At 45.8% G+C, this 24,313-nt stretch overlaps 1 protein-coding gene across 2 annotated transcripts in view; it reads left to right on the plus strand.

Annotated features, from left to right (window-relative positions):
- Positions 1-24,313, plus strand: part of LOC116430273 (neo-calmodulin) — a 109,314-nt gene that overhangs the window by 12,552 nt on the left and 72,449 nt on the right. The window contains exon 2 of one of the 2 annotated variants that reach the window (XM_031984163.2): positions 16,422-16,448. The exons of the other annotated variant lie outside the window; for it this stretch is intronic. Within the exon in view, the coding sequence (XP_031840023.1) occupies positions 16,422-16,448 (27 nt within the window). The remainder of the gene's footprint in view (positions 1-16,421; positions 16,449-24,313) is intronic. 2 annotated transcript variants of the gene reach the window in all.

The raw sequence follows: 24,313 nt of genomic DNA on the forward strand, positions 1-24,313 counted from the left end.
CACGCGGCCCCTCGAATACGTCGCGCGACGTTTTCCCTCTTTCCCTTGTCGCGGTGTTCAGCCGGCCGGATCGTTTGAGGAGGCTCGTCCCGGCGCTACAGGTACTCGCGGAGCAATTAAGCTCGTTAGCTTTCGACGGGCCGAGCCGCCGGCATACCTTCGCCGGCGAGTCGATTCCTGCGTGTGCACGAGAGCTAACGAGCTCCGTACGTGGAGGCCCGTGAACGTTTCCCGCGAGAAAAAATCAATTTACAGGGGCAGACCTTGGCCGGAGCCGGAGTCGCGAGGGAAACACGGGGAAGCGTCGAGGAATTATTCGGGAAATCCCTAATGGCCGCATTTCCATCTCGACGATGAGAGGCGCGACGGCCCCCCGGCGGGCTGTTACGGGCTGAAAAAGTCTTTTCCCTTAATTAATCACGTAATTAAACTCCCACGGCGGCGCGGCAACAGTTGCGACGCTCGAAAACGTCTGGCGCGTTAACGGCCGCGGAAACTCGTTACGCGGCGCCGCCGGAACAAACAGGAACTTTTTTCGCGGCCTATCGGCTGGTCCTTTTGCCGTGACACCTCTCTCGCCGGGAAAAACCAGCGGAATTGCTTCCCTGCCGGGAAAACGGTCTGTCGCTTGCACGCTCGTCGGATACTTTCGCCCGGAAAAGCTGGATTTCCACTGCGAAGGTGAAATTGGTAGTTACGCGATGCTCTTTCGCGTAGTTTGATTAAATGCAGTTTGTTTGCGCGACACGTGCCTTGATTGGATTATACTGTAACCGTTTACGATCGATCGTACTTTATGAATATTCATTTTTCAATGAAGTCGGGAATATTTCTTGGAAGATCTTGCATAAATCATTCCTGGTTTCTTCCTTTTGAAATTGTTAGGAGGATAACAGATGCTTCTCGTTGAAATTATTGAAGAATTTCGTTTAGTGATACGCAAACTGTAGATCAATTAAGCTTCCACGACTCTTTTAGTTTATAGAGGAATTTTAGAAAGTCGATTCAACTGCTCGATAGTTTTATTGTTAATATCATTCCCTAAACTCTCTCTCCCTCTCTCTCTCTCTCTCGAGTGCAAAAGGTTGATCGATTCGTTTCCGAGGTATCGCAGATAATCTTCGTTATTTCCACTCTATTAGATTGCATTCTCCCTAACATCGAATGCAACCCGATCAGATTATAGGGCATCTTTTTTGATTTTCCACGCCTGATTAGCCGAGAACGCCTCTGTTCGACGGCTCGCCGTTTTTACGAGAGGCTATATTCGTTCCGGGGGTAGCCGGGGAAAAACCGTCGAGTCAGTCGTCAGAAGCCACCGACAAAGAGGTCGGCGGTGGCTGGCGCGACGCCTGTGTATGCGGCCTAAACTGCAGCCCACCTGTTGCTAGGCCTATATCGCGCGATCTCCCGCATTTTCACCGTCCTACTCGAATTCTTGGCGTTCCCGCGGCCGCTTATCGTCCCGTCGTGCTTCATTTCCGGCCACGACGGATCCAATTATCCGGTTAAACGGCCGCCCCGTTCTCCCCGGATCCGTCGGACCGTGATCCGGCTTCGATTTCATTGGATCCGGGGAAAAATGAATTTCCTGATTAACGGACCCCGCTTGACCTTTGTTTATTGCCCTCGTTAGCGACGCGTGGGCGTCGGGGATTCAAGGGCCTCCCGGCGCTAATAAATATCCACCACGACTTGGCAAGTACTTACTGCCCGTTTCGGGGACAATCCGAGTTTCTTCCAGCTCCGGCACCCCGAAGGCAACGTCAATGTTCATTTTCGTGTACACCCCCGGCGCCTCGGGCGTTCACGTAAACTTTATTGCGCGAAGCAAACGATAATTAATGGATCGAGATGCCTGCCTGCGCTCGTGAGATACGTTTCGATATTTAGAACTTATCAACCCTCTTGGATAACGTTCACGCCTAACGGCGCTTGAAAATTTTCGTTTCTGTGTATTGTTGGTACTCATAGGCCCACGTAAAATGTTGACAATTGCAGCGAAGCTTAGGTCTGATGCAAATGAACTCTAATTCAATAATTGTATGTCTTGCTAGTCGTATATTATGTAACTGATTATTTTAGATTGATTTTAGTTCAATTCAGAAAATTTTCTATTAAACTTTTATCATTCAAGGATCAAATATCAAAGCAGACTTTTCTTGTCATATTCAATAACTAACGCAATATCTAACTAATAAGACTTATCTCATAATTATTCTCAAAGCTTCTCAACTGCAATAGACAAATCAACAACCTTCTATAGTTCCCTTATCAGAATACTGAATATTATTTTAAACCTTCAATCTACTCGAACCGTAATCGTCCAGAGATCGAATCTCAAGAAACCAACTTATCCTTTTTTTGTCATATTCAATAACTAACGCAATAGCTAACAAATAAGACTTATCTCATAATTAATCTCAAAGCTTCTCAACTGCAATAGACAAATCAACGATCTTCTATAGTTCCCTTCTTATCAGAATACTGAATATTATTTTAAACCTTCAATCTACTCGAACCATTATCGTCCAAGGATCGAATCTCAAGAAACCAAACTACCCTTTCTTTGTCATATTCAATAACTAACGCAATATCTAACTAATAAGACTTATCTCATAACTATTCTCAAAGCTTCTCAACTGCAATATACAAATCAACAACCTTCTATAGTTTCCTTCTCATCAGAATACTGAATATTATTTTAAACCTTCAATCTACTCGAACCGTTATCGTCCAAGGATCGAATCTCAAGCAACCGAATTATCCTTCTCTTGTCAACGCGCCCAGACGCAATTCAGACGTCACGGAGTTCCCAAGTTCGCTTAGTTAGACGCAATTCCCGGAAAAGAAGGAATCAGACAAGGATCGCGGCGGAATCCAGTTAGCATAGTCCCGCGAACCAGCGGTGTCCAAATATTTCTGTTCTACCGAATCGTGCCAGTTCCGCCCCTCGAGTGCTTGTACATCGACGGACTTAGGATTCGAGTCCCCGCCCTCTTTAAATATATACGAACCCCTTCGGCGAAGTTAGAAGTAATATTTGCCCGACGCCTCCGCCGGGGGGATAAAAGGCCCCCTCGTCGGAGAGGAAACAGGGGCTGGAAATGAAATCCGCTTCGAAGCGTCCGGAATAACTTCGCGAAGTCCCGGGAAGTTTATTTTTCGCGATAAGGAACATTTTACGGCTAGCCGTAAACGTTTTCCCTCGAGCGTCCTGATCCGGACGCAGCCACTCCGCGGGTTTTCCGCCGCTCCGACGCCTCGACGTCTTTCCACCCGCGGAACGTTGTCCACGAAATCGTCGGAGTTACTTTCGACCACTTTTCCCGGCTGCATTCGTCGCGGAAGTGGCTGCGCCAATGACAGAAATGGCGAGAAGATTGCACCGAGAGATAATCGCGGCGTCGTTACTTGGGCGACGCTGTCTCGGACCAGCGAAATGAATCCGCTCGGCCATTAACACGGTAAGCGCCATCTTAGTCACTGGGAATCGACGCTTCTGAATTACTCGAAAACAATTGTAACGCGATAACCGATGTCGAATGAAAATATTATAGTGTTACTTGTTGGGCGTTCACAGCAGCGTCCTTACTTGGAGCTGATTAAATGAAACCGCTTGCTTCTTCGTGAGTGGACTGTATTTTTTGTGTGTACAATTATGTCTGAACACTAAGACGCGCTTGTATGATATGTATCGTTCGAAAGTTGAGTTGTCTTTTTCGCTGGCGATCTGCGAGTCGGATCGTCAGCTCCGAAATTTAAGAAAACACCCTGATTGGTTGTCGCCAAAATTGACAAGTCCCAATCAGGGGCTTTCGAAACGAATTGTCCCCACCGTCGCTGCGCCCTTGGCGCGCCTAGTCTAACGAGGGTGGGGTGCTGCCTAAGACATGCAGAGACTATGTGTTTAGCTTGGATACAAATTTCTTCCAGGCAAACCCCAGGTACCGAGTGTCCTTAGGATACCATTTGGTCGCCCTTCAGAAATATGCATTTACAACCCGTCGCTGGCTGCCACGTGCGGGTGAAAGGAAGGTTTTAGAATTTGATTTCAAAAGGCGAATGAATCTTGCCGCGATGTGCCGTTGAAATACTAAACAATAAGAGCCGTTTTTTGCCCCGTGCTGTAAAGAGCTTAAGTCTCTGCATGTGTCGACTCTGTTAAGACGTGACGGCTCAACATTACTATAGTATAGATACTGAAAGGGTGGATCTTGAGTAATCGAGAGTTAGGAATAAATATATTTATTTAATAAAATATGGAAACAACACGTAAAAAACAACTCAATGCCACGAAGGCCAACACACGACTCTCTTCCCGCAACTCTCTTACAGTCATTTTCTCCCAAAAATCATTCTCTTCCCCACAAGCATTCTTCTCACTCGAATTCATCACAAACACTCTGATGCACCCATGGAAAGCTGGCCCTGCAATCTTGGGTCCGCGACGTTGTGCAGGCCACTTTCCCTCGACCGTTTTACAGCCTGTCCTTCACTCACACTCATTCTTACACTCTTCTTAAAAATACCTTAACCTATGCTAAAAATTCCAGATACTACAATATTTAACCAGTTAACTGTGGAATTTAGTTGGAAAAACCTCTCGTTCAGTGTGCAATAAAATAAAAGAGAGCGTGTACTCATCGAACGCAGGACGAATGCACGTAGAATATATTTTAATGAAAGATCAAAGCGAAACAAAGAAGAAGTACATGTTTATGTGACAAAATAAAGAATTCATCGCTGAGAGAATTAGTATCATGTCAAGCTTTACGATGACGTGTATACTCGTCAAACACAGTTAACTGGTTAATAACGTACGTTGATAATCGTGTAACGCAAGGATTGTAATGCTGAATAATGAATAATTGTTCCTTTTCTTTGCTACAGAAGAATAACTTTACGGGGACGGTCAAAGTTTCCGTGGCGCTTAACTCTTTAGCTATATATTCACAAATGTGTCTGTCTAAAGGTGAAACGAAAAAAAGAATCGATGATGATTTATGTATACAAGACATAAACAGAACATAAACACTCTACGCACTTGTTCCATCAATCTCCGACGAAAGACGTAGATCGAAACCCAATCTCGATGAAATAAATAAAAGTCAACAAGCTAGCCCCGTTCCCGGCATAATTCATCAAATCGCTCGTTGACAACAGCCGTATCTCACGAAAGTTTCGTACCGTCCATTGACAACCATATTTAAAGGGTTAACATGTCAAGACGTTCCGTGCCACGGAAATTTCGGTTATACTTCGCTTATGAACTATACTGATTTTTTGTGCCTAACCAAGACATTACTAACCTTTCATTCCTTCAAGAATAGAATCGAATACTTTCACTTTACAATTCACCACATTCCAAATATAGAAACTCCATATCGCTAATACGCTAACCTTCACTCTCAATCTGTTGAAACGCGAAGTTGCAAAGTATTCCGTTTAGAGGGCGAGAATGAAATTGTCCTTGCTCCATTTGCACAGAATTTCCCTATCGACTGGCCGGCTCGCCGTCCTCCGAAAGAGATTTCACCGAATTAAGGAAGAATCTGAGGCTAAGAGACAGGTCTTCAGTTTCCGGTGGCGAGGTAGCAGCGAAGGGCGCGCGACGGATAAATCTCATTTGCCGTCGTATTTGTAATGAAGTTTCGTTGAGTTATCAGGCACCCGTAGCGAGAATCCCGGGACGGAGGCCGGTTGCCAGGGGAACCGGTCGCACGTGTCGACTACGTGATCGCGTTCGATCATATGAAATTCCTGATAGTCACGCGCGCACGCCCTCGCACACCGCCGATTCCCTCCTGCCCCCTTTATCCTTGAAGTTTCGCGTCGCGGACTATCAAAGAGATTATCCGGCGACTTTCATTCTCTTCTGGGGGATGGGGAGAGATAAAACGAGGAATAGTGGAGAAAGGGTGTGTCTCCTTCGACGTTCGCTAGCGGATCGGAAATCCTCGTGGAAATTTATGAATGAAATGGTTAAAAAAACGATAACTATACGTAGCAGACGGATATTTTATTCGTATGAACAATATATTTAATAGAGGACTTACAATAAGATCGAAATCAAATCATTCGTTTCATTTGCACGTTTTCTACATTCTTTCTATTGAGTGAATTTGGAATATTCTAGATTTATTCATTAACACTAGAACTACCCAGCATTTAACCCTTTGCACTCGGGAGGTGACTCTGTCACCACGTCATTTGAAGCATAAAACTATAAAATGTGATATTTAATGCTGAACTTTGTATAATGTATACGTGAAATATTGGAATAAAGTAGCTTTGTTCCTCAATGTACTTGTGATTTCCCTTCGAGTTAGTTTCAAAGAATATCTTCTTTGTTTTGTCAAAAAATATTTCTAGTAAGAAACTTCTGAGTGCAAAGGGTTATTACGATTGATATGTAATCTCTATAAAAACTGTAACAATAGATTTCTTCAGATATTTATTATATTATTCAAGTGAAACTATTTTCGAAATCACTTGAAATATTCATTGCTTTGAAGATATCAATAATTGCGAAACAAAAGAACCAGAACCAGTCATCTTGACTGGCACGATAGTTCTAGTGTTAACGTATAAAGATCAATATTACAGTAATTACTAGAATATTCAAGATACAATTCCCACAAACACTACAACAAACAATACAGAACTTAAATTACAAAATTCCACAAAACTATCGTGCAACAATAAACATCACAATAAATCCCATATTAGAACAGATAACATTCATATCAACCTCGCGAAAACCGACCAACAGAGAAGTCCCCTACAACCGAAAGTGTAACAGAAAAATCCACACGAATCTTCGCTGGGATTTACATGAAACGAATCGGAAGTAAACGGAGAATCATTTCCCCGTTTTCGCAGCGGAGTAGGCGTGATCGTAAAGGCTCCGCAGTCCCGGCGTGGATAAAAGTTGCATGACTCGCACGGCAAGCTGCGCGATTAATGCCGGCCGTGATATTCTCGCAACGCGTGTCTTCCGGGCCGCGTGCTCGGTAACATCGCGGAAGGGAAACGTCGCGGAGGTCCTTTAAATCCCGTAATTACATGCACGGTACACGACCGCACAGTCGCGCGCCGGTGCACTCTGAGTTACCGCCGACATTTGTGGCTTCCGCCCGGAGCACGGTTCCCACCGGACTTAAGGAACTTCCTCGCGCGACTCGCCGTGAAGGCGTACAGGTGGTGTTTCGACGTTGGATCAAGGGATTCGCGAGTAGAATGCGACGGTGTTACGGCAGACGCAGCTAGACGACCGAGTTAGACGAATCCCTCGACTGTTCTCCTAGACGAGAAAGGAACTTCGCGTTCGGCGCACAGAATTGTTTGATAACGCTCGCGGTTCTAATTGGCAATCGCGATTAAAGGGAAAGGACTCTTTCCTCTTCGGAGGACGATCACTGGGACCGGTGAAACGTCTTTTTCCGCGGTATGTCGCCTCCACGTTCACCGAGGACGTTGAATATCGTTAATAGAATGATGTCTGATTTCGACTTCAAAGAACGGGATAATATCCGTATTTATCGAATTCAGTTTGACGTCGCGGCGAGGCTGCCTCGGTATTACAAGGCGAGGAGTTAAGTGAAACGTTCCGAGCCAGGAATAAAAGATGAGGAGCTAATGGGGAGTTATTTGTCGTGTAAATTCGTGAATTCTCGTTTTAAGCGGTGCGGTATTATTAAACGCTGGAACCACCGAGCAATCGATTGTTCGAAATTCCTCTATAGAAATTCCTAAATCGTATGTATTTAGACTTTAATTAATGATTCTTTGATAATCTCTCAGAGAAGCTTCTGTCTTCTCTTTGATCATTGCGAAAAGGAGAAATCAGGAATGGGTTATTTTCACCTGTGTGATAGTTCTAGTGGTAAATTAGCTAGTCTTCGCGCCCGATTCGCGCGATTATTTATTCAAACGTCAATTTGCCGAGCGACATATGTTTTTTTACGTGAAATCACATTTTTCAACGGCCAGATAGGATCGTGAGATTCGCATCCAGTAGAAAATGAACCGTTTAGTCGCGGATATCCCGAGATCGCCGTCTCGATAGCACGTGGAACGTGAGCGGCGCGAGTTATTGGCGTCGGCTCGTTAGCAGTTCGCGCGAATCAGGCGATTCCCCATCGAGCATGGCGTTATACGCTCGTTATTGGATCGCCCCATTGTCCAGTGAAAATTGCTAGAACGAAGCCATGGGGATCTAGGTCATTTATGTAGGGCAGCTAATGTCAAAGGTCGCGTTCAGCTTGCAGCTCTCGGTCCAGGCTTCCGGGAAGATGTCCCATGCTCGCGTTTCCGTTTCCCCCTGCTTCGATCTCGAGAATCTACGAGGAAACTTGACGCTTTAGTAGTTCCAGGTTCACTTGCATGGATCTCGAACTAGAAAGACTCATATTTCCAGCTGGCAAAGAATACTCCATTTTATTCTATAAAATTTCATGCTCTAAATAATAAATATATTCTAATTCTAATGATTATTAGATATTCAATAATATCCAATTTAAAATATCTCTGATTTTCCAATCAGTAAACATCTAATTTTATTTTATTCTATAGAATTTCATTCTGTAAACAATAAATATGTAATTCTAATAATAATTAGATATACAATAATATCTAATTGAAAATATCTCTGATTTTCCAATCAGTAAACATCTAATTTTATTTTATTCTATAGAATTTCATTTTCTAGACAATAAATATGTAATTTTAATAATCATTAGATATCTAATAATATATAACTTAAAATATCTCTGATTCTCCAATCAGTACACATCCAATTTCATTTCATTCTATAGAATTTCATTCTCTAAACAATAAATATGCAATTCTAATAATCATTAGATATTCGATAATATCTAATTTAAAATATCTCTGATTCTCCAATCAGCAAACTTCCAATTTCATTTCATTCTATAGAATTTCATTCTCTAAACAATAAATATGCAATTCTAACAATCATTAGTTACCCAATAATATCTAATTTAAAATATCTCTGATTATCCAATCAGCAAACATCCAATTTCATTTCATACGATCTAATTCCCTAATTAATAAATATCTACTTCAACTTTCTATCCAATATTCAGCCTTCACTGTCATTTACTGCGCATCTTGCGCGAGGAAACCCGATCGAATAATTGCACGGCAATCTAGGTGCTCGATCCGAGAAGAATTCCTCGAGCGGCGAGGTATCGTTACACCGGCAAGGTGCAAACGATCGACAGCTCGATTATCAATTATCCGTGAAACGCGATACCGCCGACGATACGGCCGGTCGTTCGTCGCTGACAGACCCACCGGCGGTGCAGGCCGACCGGCATATAGGGTTTCCTTTTCCTGGACGTGACAGGAGCTTAATCGGCTCCTCGAAGCTTTCGATTTCCCCCGAGGGATCGATACAATAGAAGTAGCGGCGCATTGTTTGCTCGGAGGACTCCGCCGTCTAGTTGGATATTCAGGCTTAATTGTCGCTGTCGCTCGCCGGATCGAGGACTAATCGTTTCCCTCTGCGTAAACGTGACAGGATCGCTGCGTGCCGGATCGCGTTCGACCAGCAGAAATTAATTTACACGCTGGCACGTACCGCGACACCGTGCCGACTTCGGGAAACCTATTACGCGCGGAACTTCGGAATCCGAGGTAACAACGAATAATTGTATTGATTCCGCTGGAACGATCGCATCGATTTCATTCTTTACCGAATTTCCTTTAACACTGAAACACCGAGCAAGTGGAACGTATCTTCAATTTTCTATACAAATTAGATCAGGCTCCTCGAGATTCCAACAGTCTCCTAGTCTCGTATCTATACGAATATACGTGTCTCATTGGAAATCTTTCGCAAAAACACCATTATAATCGAGATACTTGTAAAATAAACATTCGGAAGGTCAGTTTCACGTATTCGGTAGTTAGTGTTAAACTTCGGAATCCGAGGAACATCGAGGAACTTCGGTAACAACGAATAATTGTATTGATTCCACTGGAACGATTGCGTCGATTTCATTCTTTACCGAATTTCCTTTATCACTGAAACACCGAGCAAGTGGAACGTATCTCCAATTTTCTATAAAAATTAGATGAGGTTCCCCGAGATTCCAACAGTCTCCTAGTCTCGTATCTATACGAATATACGAGTCTCATTGGAAATCTTTCGCAAAAACACCATTATAATTGAGATTCTCGCGAAATAAACATTCCGAGGGTAAATTTGACTTATTCGACAGTTTCAGTGTTACCCAACCATCGATAACAAAACAATAATCAAAGTTCTCCTCCACTTTTTAAAGCTTCGCAAGGAAAACCTGCGCTCGTATACTGCAAACGCTTTTAGCGTTTCAAAATACTCGAGAAGTTCCGCCATTCCGGTGTACGCGACTGAAATCCTGCCGTATGATACAGCTGGCGCGTCTCAAAGGCTGCCGTAGTCAAAGAGTCAATGCAGATTTCTAAGTTCTGATCAACTAATAGTCCATTCCCGATCGATCCCCTATACTGCAAGATATTCGTGGAAGCCTATCAATTTTCGATGAAAATTTGGATAATACGTTCCCTCGGCGGCTTCCGGGCAGCCTCTTCGGAGTCCCGGGCCATCTTCAAAGAGAGTCCTCCAAGGAAACGAATCCTCCTTTTCGATCCTCGACAGGATTGATATTTCCTCGAGTGTCCCCGGTTCTGTTTCTACAGCAGCGTCGAGAGCTTACTCCGGCTAGATTGGTTTTCGTGACCGGCCGGCGGAAGGTCGTGCATTAAATCCCCGCAGCTTTCTTCCGGGCACGTGACTGCAATTATTTACCCGCCCCTTGAGCGGAGACACCTGGCTGGACGGGAATGGTCTTGTCGGACAATAGCCTAACCCGTTCGGTCATCGATGTAATTTTCCTGTCCCGCGGATGTTGTCTTTTCCCTCCCCGGTCCGCCTCCCCGTGCCCGTAACAACGGCTTCCGTCCACGTGAAAAGTGGAGCAGTCACTTTGTCAGTGTCACGCCGCGGGGCATAACGCTGCCGCGAGATATTTATCTAGCTCCCACTCGATAAACGGCCGGGGAACTCTGCCCGCCGCTAATATCGCCGGCGTCCTTACACTCTTTCTCGGGTTACGCCGTCTCTCGTAACGCCGCGACCGCTCCGGTTCGCGATAATACCAGCGGTTCGTTGGTTTCACTCGTAGTCAGCGAATGATACGAAGAACCACTAGGCGATGGACGGTTCTAGCGGACTCTTCGATGGAGATTGCTCTAGGAATATGTCCGACGTACGGCGGTTCCTTTATTAACCCTTTTGTCGCGTCGCTGAATCGCTTTGGGAGGACTATCGACGAAACCTTCTGCGGCACGTTAGAGCCCTGGGTATTTTTACCATAGGAGAAATAAAAGCTCAAGGTACCGCTACTTCAATAATTTAGTCGCAGTTGCTTCGGCACGTTTCGCCAGTTTTGTAGGTTTACCGTAACTTTTACCTTACATCTGTTTGCCGGAAGTCGAGGCGATCCTTGGTTTTGTTACTCGCTATGGTCAGTGCCAACGCTCGGGACCCTTGGGTCACCCGGGAGCTGCAATCGGCAACCCCTCCAGGATCACTGGCTGAGTCCCACTCGAACGAATTTTTGTTTGTACGCGCCCACTATCTGGAAGGCTGCAAATCAGGAAGCTTCCAATTTTGCACACGCCTGCCCGAAGGTTTATAAAAACCCACGCAAGGTACGGAGACGAGATATAAGAAAAAATTGAACTAGACACACGAGACGTATATAGACGTCGTTGTAGACTCGTCGCTGACGAGTATTACTGAACTCCCGAAAATAAACAGCAAATTATTCTCACTGAAGTAAATATTTATACAGTCCACTTCCAATCAGTTCGCACAAAGTTAAGTCGGCCTGCGACGTACGGGTTTCCCTATAACATTTCGAGATAGAAAACGCGTACGCAACACCGTTGCACTCGAAAGTTTTTTGCTAGAAATATTCACTGTTCTCCGAAGAGATACAGATATTCTTTGAAACTAATTAACCCTTTGCACTCCAGAAGTTTTTCACCGGAAATATTCAATATCTTCTAATGAGATACAGACATTTTCTTAGATTGAATTAAGAAATCTCACATGCACTGAGGAAGAGAACTATTTTCTTTCAATATTTCGTACATTGATGCATTACACAAAGTTTGGTATTAAATATCAAAGTTTACAGTTTTGCTGTGTCGAATCATTTGGTGACTTAGAGGCGCCTCTGGAGTGCAAATGGTTAATAAGAAAACATATGTAAATTAAGACGAAAAGTTATTTTATTTGAATATTCCGTATATTGATGCGTCATACTAAACTTAATATTATATATAAGAATTTATAATTTTGCAAATCAAATCAAGTGACTGAGGGTCACCTCTCGAGTGCAAAATTAACACATTGAACGTCGGCTGAATTTCAGCTACTATAAACGCGAGCGTCAGTGATTATATTGATACTGATATTGACACTGAACGTGTTAACCCCTTGCGGTAAGATGACGGTAAGTTTTTTGGAGCAAACTGTTCGATGACGAGGTACGCTCAAAATTTGCGCAGAGACTAATCGAGAATAAATTCGCATAATAGTTAGTAGTACCAACGTCCCTTTTTCGCAATTACTAAGACAACAGACGTTCCTTCGAGAAATTATTCAAGAAAATGCTTCACCGATACGCAAACTGCATTATAAAACAATTAAAGTCTCCATAGATGCACTCCGGGGTATTCCACAGAGAAATTTCAAAAAGTTCATTTAACTTCTCGGTAGTTCCAGTGTTGAACCTAATTACAGCTACCGGTTGCCGCTAATGATAATTCTGAGATGGCCCAGGTTCGAACGTTCATTTCACGAAGCTTCAATGGTTTCCCATAGAATCAATTTACTCTGTGAAAGCGAGGTATATGAATACTCGAACAAATAATCAGAGGTAATATAAAGCAGTAATTTAATTGGATAGGCACTCCGATGAAAGCTGAAATTTCTCCATAGAAAGCTCATCCGGCGACGGACAATAAAATCTATCTATAAAAGATTTCCGAATGAAAACCAAGGTATAAAGGTGATAAGAAACACTAATGCCCATATCGCAGCAGCGTATTCATTGCGCTCGAAGAAGTAGAAGCGGCGAGACACGGTCGGACGTTTCAATTTTACAAGCTCTATTATCCCCGGGAACGAACTGCCGCGCGATCAAATTTGACTTTATATATTTCCAAGGAATCGCCCGTCTCAGGGAGACGCGCTGTTTGCCTAGAGGAAATTGTTGGCGTGGGTTTTTACGCGCGGACAAGAGGCGAGGTCCCGTCGCGCGCATAAAGCTCATCCGCATCGCTCGTAAAAACCGGATGGAAGATGAATTCGCGGAGCAGCGTAGTCCCGTTTAATCCCTTCGCGAGCGAACAGAGTATCGGGGACAATTGTCGGAAGCTCGGTAAACAAAAACAAGCTCGCGCCCGCCGTTCGTTTCCGTCGATCGCGCCTCGCGTCTCGTGTTTTCGATCCGCCGGCGCTGCCAGCGCGGCGAAGTCCCGCGGGAGTCCTAACAGACGTTAACGCGGGATTCGTTTCGCGGAAGCGTCGAACGTCTGCGTATAAAATTGACGATCGCAGCGCGGGAATCTCTTTTTTAGTATGTTCCAATGCGCCTCGCGAATCGTCGGTTTTTTTTTTATCGCGGCGAGCGAACGATTGCTCGTTGGAAAGCAGGCGTGAAATATAGCTCGCCGCGCTGCGACCCGGTAAACACGCGATTTCCGTGTTCGTTCCTCGAGGAAACTGTGTCGATCGTTCGTTTTTCTGCAGCTTTTTAGCCCTTGCGGACGAGGATTCCATGGAGTATCTAAAAGCTTTCGCAGATTCTGCCAAATTAGACAAGGAACGCTTATGTAATAGAGAATAAGGAAGCTATGTACTGATTTCTTGCTGTTCGAGTAGTTGAATCATCTGTTCGCGAGTTGCTTTCTAACGTGAAAGTTTGATCTTGATGTTGATATTCGTCCGCGAAGGGTTAAGCTTTTAATTAACTGGAGAGGTGACTTTCAGTCACCATTTGATTCGACGTACCAAAATTATAAAGTTTTATATAGAATATTAAGCTTCGCGTAATGTATAAATATATGTTTCTTAACCTTTTGCGCTCCTGTATGACGCAACATCATTCACAGGTGTGACTCTTTGTCAAGATATTTTTGGAATAGAATAAATTATGTTATTTTCAATATTATTAGTAAGAAGAATCGTTTACAATGCTCTCTATAAACTAGTTATTTTTTCAAATGCATTTCAAATGAAATATCGTCATAATACAGAGTCATCAAGGAAAAAATGCAAAAGAAATTCGGAGTGCAAAGAGTTAAACCCTTGCGTTGTGATTTATTTCTCCAAAAAGATATCAGAGAAATTTTTTATCTTATCTATAATAAGATTCTATATCTATTCTATATCTATAAATCTATCTATATAAATTATCTTACCTGAGAATATATTAGAAAAATCGACGTAGCAGTGCGCAAACTGAAAATCAATTAAACTCTCAATAGACGCACCCTTAAAGTTTCCACATAGGAATTTCAAGAAGCCAATTCAACTGCTCAGTAGTCCCAATATTAAATGAATTCTGTAAATTTAAATAAATGAATATTTTTAACCAGATTTTCCAATCGAGCCAGAAGAATAATAGTTACACACGTTAAACCCTGTATAAAAGCTTCACGAGTCTGGCAAGCTATCATAAGGCAAGCGGTTGGTCAAAAGCTTTCACCGGAGGAAACAGCGTAGACCGTTTTTGGCCTTTCCATTTTCCATGGGGGCGCATGCGTCGAGTGGAAAAACTTCTGCCTTATTCCGTCCGCGACGCGAAAACGGAGACGAACCCAGTAGAAAAAGGGAACTGGGCGTCACGTCCAATTTTCCCCGTTCCCATGGCTCCCACGGATTTTCGATCCATCCAGCCCTCCGAGCGTGATCTCGTGCCTCGATCGGACGGAGTGTCGCGGTGAAATTTCACGGTCGCGCGGGTTCCGTGTAGCACTCGCCTCGGTTTTCCCATTGAAACGGCATTCCCGGTTTCCATGGTGATTCCCGGATATGAAGCGGCTCGTAAAATCAATGGAACGAAGTCAAGCGAGCGGCTAGTAGTCGGTCGGAAGTAATTACGGTATCGGGAACAACGTGATCCCCGGTCGATCGATTCGGAATTTTCATCGATCACCGTCGCGGACGTCGGCCGATCCGGCCGGAGCCCCGAATAAAACGAGAATCTAATTAAACTTCTATCGATCCCGTACAGCGTCGACTCTCAGAAAACCGTGCGCGCCACCGCCGAATCGGAAAACCTCGAAGTATCGAAAACTTTCCCGGTGTAATATGCCGTTGTCCGAACTCCGACGCCCCTTTGTCACCGAGGAACCGGGCGGTGTCCAGTTTTTCCGGCAAATTTCCCGTGCCTTTTCCCACCGTTCGTCCGGCAGTCGACTCGTTTACAGTGCACGGGACAAATAAAAGCACGATTTTACATTTTAATCTCCGTGGAAGCCGGCGGGCCTCGAGCCGGCGTGCGGACGCTTTGAAAATAAATTGGCTTTCCTGTTGATCGCTACATTCGCCGGAATCGCGCGCGCGCGCGGGCTCACGGCTCTGAATAATGATGCTCCGACCGGCAGATTCCAATCACACAGGCTTAATCGAGATACGCCGGGAAGCTTTTCGAGGCTGCCGAAGCGTATGGAAATTTTGATTAGACTCTTTCCGAGCTACGAACGATTGCCGCTGGAAACGCGGGCAATCCTGCGGGCTTGACGATTTATGACGACGAACAGGACGCGTCGAACATTCGCATGGACTCCCGTAGACAATGGAACTCTATTTTCTAGGGTGGCACGCGTGCGCGACGTTCGACGACATGTAAGAGGGTCAAGGTTCGCGGTTCACCGAATTAAACGGGATGCGAGAGAAATTTGGGGCGGAAGCGGTGAACGCTTGGGACGCTGTCTCTATTTCGCCTTTAAGGAGGAAAGTTGCCGGTGAAAAACGACGCGCGGAACGGTCTCTAAAACGCTAGAGTTAATCTTTGCAATCTGCGCACGGTTGAAACACGATTTATTCCGTTGCGGGGCGATTCGAACGAATGACAGAGGATATTCCGAGCAGATTGTTTGCGTACGACGTTTCTATTTGTTGGATAAGTTTGCTTCGCAAATGAAGTGTGTATCTTTTATCGGAATAATTGCTTCGTTTCCATTCGGCGAGTCAAACGCGGAAGCAATTATGCATGCAGCGCGGCGTCTCTCGCGGTTTTTGCCTTCACGATCATCAACCATATTATTCTTTCATAACGACTCTGTCTCTACCTGTCTGTATAACGTTCTTTCTTTGTGTTTCTATTGCACAGGCGCATCGCGGGCCGGCAGTCGTGCAGGTACAAATCTTTCACGCAAAATTCTCCAGACTTCTCTGCACAAAGACACCTTAGGCGTCTCTAGTTTTAGTACTGTTGTGTTGTTTTTTTTTCAGCTAAGAATGCGGCCGTTCGCTAGAAACAGTAGCAATTAGTTCCACGTAGGTCGCAGAACGTAGGTCCCGCCGCCGCTGTCGGGACGAAAGCTTGTTAGCGAGACCAGTCACCGATCAGTTGATCAGCATCGCGCGATCCTGTCGGGCGGAATCGTAGATCGCTTCGGAACGACACCAAAACGACAGCTAGAACACTGAATGCGTAGAATGTTCGAGTTTCTCCCTTCGTCTACTTCCGTTCGATGGTTTCTTTGTTTCCTTCGTTCGACATGGAAATCAAAGAAACTTCGCGAGAAAGTCAGAAACGAGAACGATCGGATGACATTGTACCGTACAAGGGTGAGGTTCGAAGCGCGAACCTTATCTTTCTCGGAATGGTCGGGACCGGTGCGCGAAAACTCGACGATGCATGACCACAGAATCTTCAGCATGTTTCCTTTGTGTACACGTTCCGTTTCGTCGGCGTTCCACACACTAGTTCCACGAGAAAGCTCTCCTAGTGCGATGCAGCATCCGCCGAGCCAAGCGCTGGCAAACTTCTAATGCGTCTACCCTTTTCTTTTGTAGGTAAGTGACTCGCTCACGCGACGAATCCTGTCGATCCGGTCGGTAAGTCGTTTCTCGTCTTTAAAAGCTCCGTGATCGGTCGAGGAAGCTCGGCCGCGACGCGGCCGATACGACAGAGCCGCGGGAAAGCTCGATCGGCGCGCGGCTGATGCCACGGAGAGCTTCTTGCGAGCTCGACCGGAACGCAGTCGGTAAAAAAAAGATCTGCGCGCAAGCTCCGGTCGATAGAGTACCGTCTGCGCCGGTACATCGCTCGACTCGCACCACTTGCGCCGAGTTCGCTACTTTGACTTCCGCGATAATTTCATTGATCTCGTTCCGGGAATCTGTTCAATAGTTTCGGAAACAATGGACACTTCTAGCTGGATTCCAGTGGTACGGCATACGCGATGTTTCTCGGGAATATTCGTTCATTGTTAACCGTTCTGTCTCGCAGAAACGAGACGCTCGTCGAACGAAATGGATTCCCCGAGGAAGACGACCGGGCAATGTTCCCAACGTTCGGATTAAGGCAAGAACGATCGAATTAATGGAATAGAAGCGATTAGCGGAGTTTCGCAAAGTGAGATGATAAATTGATACGGTCCAAACGAAGATGGACGTTATTCTCTGTGCTTGTTTCGTATTCCGCCGCGGCGATAAGCGATTCGCACCGGTATCTGGAATTCGCCATGGATAATTGAGTAGCTTCAACGAACTCGGCTATCGACAGCCACGTTATCCAAATAACTGTCTGCTCCGCTGTCGACGCGAACCAACGACATCCCATTACATATGGAATTGTTGAAGTATTGAAGCGAGCCCGGGGCAGTCGATACACCGGTGCATAAAAATGAGAGACCCTTTTACGTCGACTCCAATTTTCCGCCGCGTGCTCGATGACCGATCGCACGTTACACCGATAAACCACAGCCGTAACAATAATTGTAAAAACAGTGACATTGTTTCATTGCGTGCGTCTTTATTACAGAGGAAGCACGGTGCAACGTTCACAACAGCGCGTTGTCATAGAAAGCGATTAGAAAGACTCGATGGTTGGCTCGTTACACGAAGAACTGGCCGTGTCTGGCCATCGCGGGACGATTCTACTGTCGCGGTGTTCCCGTCGCTGTGTAAAATATTCATTTCTGCGTACGGGAAGGAGCGTTTCCGTGCCAAGGACGCGGTTCTACCGATTAGGCGACGATGGAGTCGCGCCTCGGCCAGCTATCCAACGAATATACACGCGCGATCTTTACGGCGCGTTTACGCTAACCGAATATTTCTAATGTCGAATCAAATAAAACCCTTTGACTATGGTAAAATTGTCCATCAACGTATCCCTAAGTGTACTGAAACCATCGAAACACTGAATCGAATTAAATTAAACCTAAAATAATCACATTTATATAACGTACGACTAACGGAAGATGTAATTGCCGATTAAAATTCAATCTTCGCTGTAATTATAACACTTTACAAGCCTATGAGCAGCACGTCGAAATCAAAGTTCTACAGCTGTACAAACAGTAGCCAATTAATTTCAATCTCATTTGAACTACATAAATGTCCATCCTTCGCGATGGACTCTGTCCGCAAAAATGGCCAGAAATCGCTGTAAATCTGTGAAAAGCGAGAACAGGGTTCATCGAGTTACCGTGAACGCGGCATAAGTCGCATGATCGAGTCGGACGGAAAGAAACAAGGAAAACCGGGCAGGATTAGAGTCGCGAGATCGGTGAAAAATTCGCGATAAAGCCGAAGGAGATCGCGTGCCTCGTCGGATAATGTCGCTGCGCATAAATCAAAGGCCGGCGATCCCTTTCCCATTTCCTTATCGCTCGCGGGCCGCGCGTAAAAGAGCACACGGGAGTGTAGGAGAAATTGCCGGGGACAGCCAGACGACTATTATTCCGCCGCAGCTGGCGATGGCGTTATTGGAAAGCTGCGCGTTAGACGTGCATAGAATCTCCGAGGGTGTCGTTCGAACGGCCAATTAGAATTCGCGTGGAATCCGTGCCGTTTGCTTCCGACTGGGGATTGCACGCGAGTCCCGCGACGACGAATGTATTCCCCTCGCCGGTTCCGAGCGGGCGGCAGCCTCTTTGGAAACAATTCCTGTACGCCCGCGACTTCCCTCGTCCTCCCTCTGTGTTCCGGTTGTTCAACCCGTTAGCCGGCTGATTTCCCGCGGACGCGAACACGCCTCGCGAACACATCCCGCCGGGCGAGATGGAATTAAACCGACGATCGAACGGTATCGCGTCCACGCAACGTGTACAGCCGCACCGCGGAACGATGCGCTGTTGCGTGTGCATTCGAGGAGTAACGAGGCGAGTGAATAAATTATCGGGGAACTTCCGTCGAAGAACTTCGGTCGACTTAGACTCGTTCCGCTCGAGTTGCAGTCGCCTCGACCGGCGAACTGGGTCGTTTTTGAAGCTCGTCGCTCGCGTGAGCGTGATTAATAAATAAGAATCACTTTGTTGCTTTCGTTTAATGTATCGGAGATGCATGTACTCGCGGTGTGTACTTGCTCAAACGTTTCCGATGTAAGTAGGAAGATAATGGGGTAATTTAAACAGCAGGTTCGCCAGTGTATTGTACCGCCGGTTGTCGAAACGGACGAATCTGTTCGAGATCTACGTTTAGAAATAGCGGAGAGGATATTCCTCGTAACTTCACAAAAGACGTTGCCTTCTCGCGGCCTCGCACCAACCCGGAGTTTCCAGCGGGTCTGACATCGGGTGATTGAGAGACCGATTACCCTTGGCTCTACCCGGCGAAAACGGGGACACGGGCCATTTTTCATCCCACCTCGTAGCCGGTTCACTCGCTCCATGGTGAATATTAATACATCGATCGTAAGCAACGCCACCGACGCACCGCGCGGCCGGCTGTGGACGAAACCTTCGAATTCGACTATTCGAACAACGATAATCGATGGTTACTACTCTGCAACGTGATCTTCGGTAAAATAACAATTTCTCGCAAATCAACTCCGTTTCCCTATTTATACAACGTTTAAATCGAAACGCAAGGTACTGTCATTGAAGAAACTGTATATCCCCATAACGTAATCAAGATATAACCATAAGTTTAGCTCTATACCTTACTTTCGTCTGAAGCTTTTGTATCGCTCGTACTTTTGAAGTTACCGAGTTTCCTCCAAACTTCCGTTTGCACAACGCTGGAATGCAAGGCAGATACCAGGTTCCAAAAAATTCGACTATCCGAGTATATATATAGAAATAGTCTCGTGCGCCGAAGGTTTCTTGGAGCGTGAGTATCATTGACTCGATTTCGAGGCGGAAGGATCGAAGCGGCTTATCTTTAAAAATCGGGCTCTCCGTGCAACGGAGTCGAGATGAAAATAAGAGTGCACTATCGCAGTGCTCGATAGTCACGAGCGGATGATAAAACTTCGACTATAATAACTGGAAAATGAAGGCAAGATAACATCGGTCATCTCGCCTTAAATTCGCGCAGACATTCCAGCGAAAGTAGAGCAGAATTTTAACGAGTTCCAGCGGCGGCTGCTTTTTGATCCATCGGGAACGCTCGCGGTACCGCGGCGCCTCCTAACGCGTTAACGAATTACGACGCTCGTCGAGTAATCGTAAAAGATCGCCCGCCGCGCGCCGCGCGCCGCGTCGCGATTTTATACGCGACGCGACGTGTCGGATTAAAAAATTAGCAATAACCCGGCGACGTCGCGGCGTCGACGGCTGGTATCGCTTCCGCGGCGGCCGGGCGGACGTTTAAATTTTAATGACATCCCGCGACTAATTTATGCGCGAAGTTGTCATCGAAAGTTCCCCGGCCGGTGGCGACGCCCACGCGTTATGAAAACATAATGAGAGCATCCCCGACGGGCGTTTCGTAAACGGCTGGTGCAACTTTAATTACAATCCAGCGATTTACATACGCGGCGCGGGTCAATTAGCGTCTTCGCGGCGGTCCCGTCGGGAACGCTCGGGAATCGTTTCACCGACCTCGATATTTTCGACAACACCCTCGTTAGCCCGCGCATTTATTCGCCGTTCCGTTGAAGCCCGCTCGTCCCGGCTGTTTTATTAATATTCAACGCCGAAAAATGGAGCAGCTGATATTCCCGGGCTCTATTCATTCTTTCCGAGACGTTTCTCGCCGAGCCGACGGCGACGCGCGAATACTCGCAACGGGGATACCGATTCGGAGCGAACCAGACAGCACTCTGTGCGGATCATCTCCGGGCGCGATGCTCTCCGAGAGCTATCCGCCTTGCTTCCCTTTAATCAGAGCCGAGAAACTACCGAGGGAAAAGACACACTTTCCTCCGTTATTCCCGTTCAATTTTCCAAATATGTGCCGCGGGTCGACGCGAGAGTAGGATTGATGACGCGCGAGCCGCGCTTCGGGACGAAAATTATACGCCTACGCGTCCTGGAAAAATATTCGAGACAATCGAGAATCTCGGAGAAGTTGATCGTTCCTCGGCAGTGTTCTTTTGCCAACGTGTCTATATTCCGGAGAGTATTATTTCACTGGAATGTTCGTTAGCCGAGACGAGGCAGCACGAGGAACATCGTCGTTCCTATGCGATTGGAGTTAGCAGTCCTACGCGAGACGCGTCGCTTAGGAAATCGAATAACTCGCGCTGGTCCCGTGAATCCAACGTAACCGCGGCGAAACTCGAAGCCGAACGGAGGCCGGTTGCCAGCTTTGGCAACGTTTAATCGCCGGCTAATTGGAAACCGACTAAACTCGCGGCTGGAGCCTCGGTTTCGTTGTACCCTGACTTTTCTCTCCAAGTGGAACAGGTCAACGATAGGTCCGGCGATCTTCGCGATTAATCATTCCAAAGAATCCCGTTTATTCTAACGACTCGAATCGTCTGGTTCGCCGAAAGTTCGATATTCATTCGAGAGAACCGTGGGTCAATCTGAATCGTGTCTAGTTGAAATTCCGAGGTGTCTAAATTAGATTCGAGCATGTTGGTCCTCTCCAAGGTCCAAATTGCATTCGCCCGGGTCTAAATCCGATCTAATCGGTGAATCCTGGTACAGGGACCCGGCGCAAGGACTCGGAACGCTGAAGTTTCGGATGGCCCATCGATCGGCCGGGCGAAAATGCACGCAGACGTCTCGATAGACCGTTCAGCATTGAGGCGAGGCCCCCGCTTGTTTTTCCCACGGCCATTGTCGATGTAAAAGGGAATCGCGAGATATTTCATTTCGCGTCGGGGAATAATGGCATTGGAAGGCTCCGCGGCCGCTTCGAAGTTGTTCCTGTAATGCACGTCAACCGAACGCGCCGCTGGCAGCTGTCAATAGTTTCCAAAGGAAGTTTCGCGAACGCTGCGCCGCTGCGGGAAGACAGTCAGCGCGCGCGACAGTCCGCTCTTTGACAGCCGATACACCGATTTTCTATACGCCTTTTTCTTCGGTGATGTCCCTTGAAAACAAGCCTCGCCGATCGCGCGATGAAAACCGCACCGACGTTTCCTTTGCTTTGGGACCGAACGGCGCTCGCACTGGCTCCGGTAAATTGTATTCCGCGAACGGCGCAAACAAAGGCTGCGTCTCGTCGGACTGCTACCTATGCGGCTGTTATTTCTCATAGAGAAGTTTCAATGAAACCATTCCCGATTCTCTATTATTGTTGGATAATTTCACGTGTGTTTTCTTAACAGATTGCGTAGATCTTCGGAAAACTGAATCGTGCGGATGGCAATTTTCAGTGAGATCTACGTATATCTCTGTATATACAGAAACTTAGATATTATATTGTTATTTAGTATATTTTAAATAGATAGTCAAGTGGAATCGAATTTAATATTTTTTTAAATACTGTGGTAATCAGTAAAATTGCATAGTTAACCCCTTGGCCTATGATTCCTTTCACAACTCTGATCGATACGGCCACTTTGTCATTAATAATTTATTGGAAAAATAGAAGAATTCTAAGCATATGTTATTCCTATTTCTTTTTAAGTATAATAGTCAGTTACATAGAAATAATATTTACTTTGCATTCGAATGGATTGAGTAATATATATATATTTGTTGAATCATGTTGAGAATCTTCACCACGAGTCTCACTCGTTGTAGGACAAGGGGTTAAGTGTCTTTATATAAAAACGAGATTCCTCGTTACCAATACCAATGTGTCAACAGTAAAACTACCGGTCTTCTTTGCAATTATTGAAAAGATAGCTGTTTCTATGAGTAATTACTAGTGAATTAGAGACAATGGAATTAGTTGATCGTAAAATGGGGACTACGTGGAAATGATTTCAGTCTGCGCTGCAGTTGATTCTGAAATTTATCAGCAGCTCGGAGCAATTTGTGTAGTATCCGTATCGAAAATTGAAAAATGTTACGTCATAACTTCACTTAGATCTTTGATTTTCCGTTTATGGACGAAATTTACATTATAGTACTGGAATCTATAGAGTGCAAAGGGTTAACAATATTTGAAAAAAACTGCTGATCTGATTGATCCAATCCTGATCTTCTTGCAATTATTAGGCACCAGATATTTCTCTGCGAAATTATTATTGAAATTGATTTAGCGATACGAAAACTGAATCGTAAATCAATTGGATTCTCAGTAGATAGAATTTCAAAGTTCCCGAAGAGAAATTCGAAAAACTTAATCGAACTGCTCGGTAGTTTTAGCGTTAATAATTATAATAATCAGCTCCGCTAGCAGCGAAGGAAAATTCCGGGACGCCATAATTCCCGAGAACGTCGAGGTCCTTAGTCATACACAATCCGGGCCGCTTACGTGGATTTAGTCGAGGACGGGGCGCGGCGTTGTTGATTGGTAACAGTAATTAAAGTTGGCAAGGGCACCACGGAGAAATTCGAAAGCTGCAAATATCGCAACCCCGGGCCGAGCGCTCGCTGAACTCCCTCCTCGAGTTTCTTTCCCGTTTTTTACCCGACCCCCGTCGACTAGAACTTTTTAATTACTCCCGAATTTCGCGTGGATTCTCGATCGATATCCGCCGTGTCTGTGCTCTCCTGCGCGCGAACCTCCTCTGTGATCGGCCGCATGCGACCCATTAGCTCGCGACTATGTTAACGTGCTCGCCGAGCGGCACGCTAAACCGTATAGTGACTGTCAGCGCCATACTTCGGGGAAATTAGGATTTCGAGCAGGGGCTAATCGAGAAACGAGAGCACGGTCAAGTACGCCGCTCCAGTGGGCCCATGAAACGTGATTCTCGCGGAGGAA

Source organism: Nomia melanderi, chromosome 1, assembly GCF_051020985.1.
Source record: "Nomia melanderi isolate GNS246 chromosome 1, iyNomMela1, whole genome shotgun sequence".
NCBI lineage: Eukaryota > Metazoa > Arthropoda > Insecta > Hymenoptera > Halictidae > Nomia > Nomia melanderi.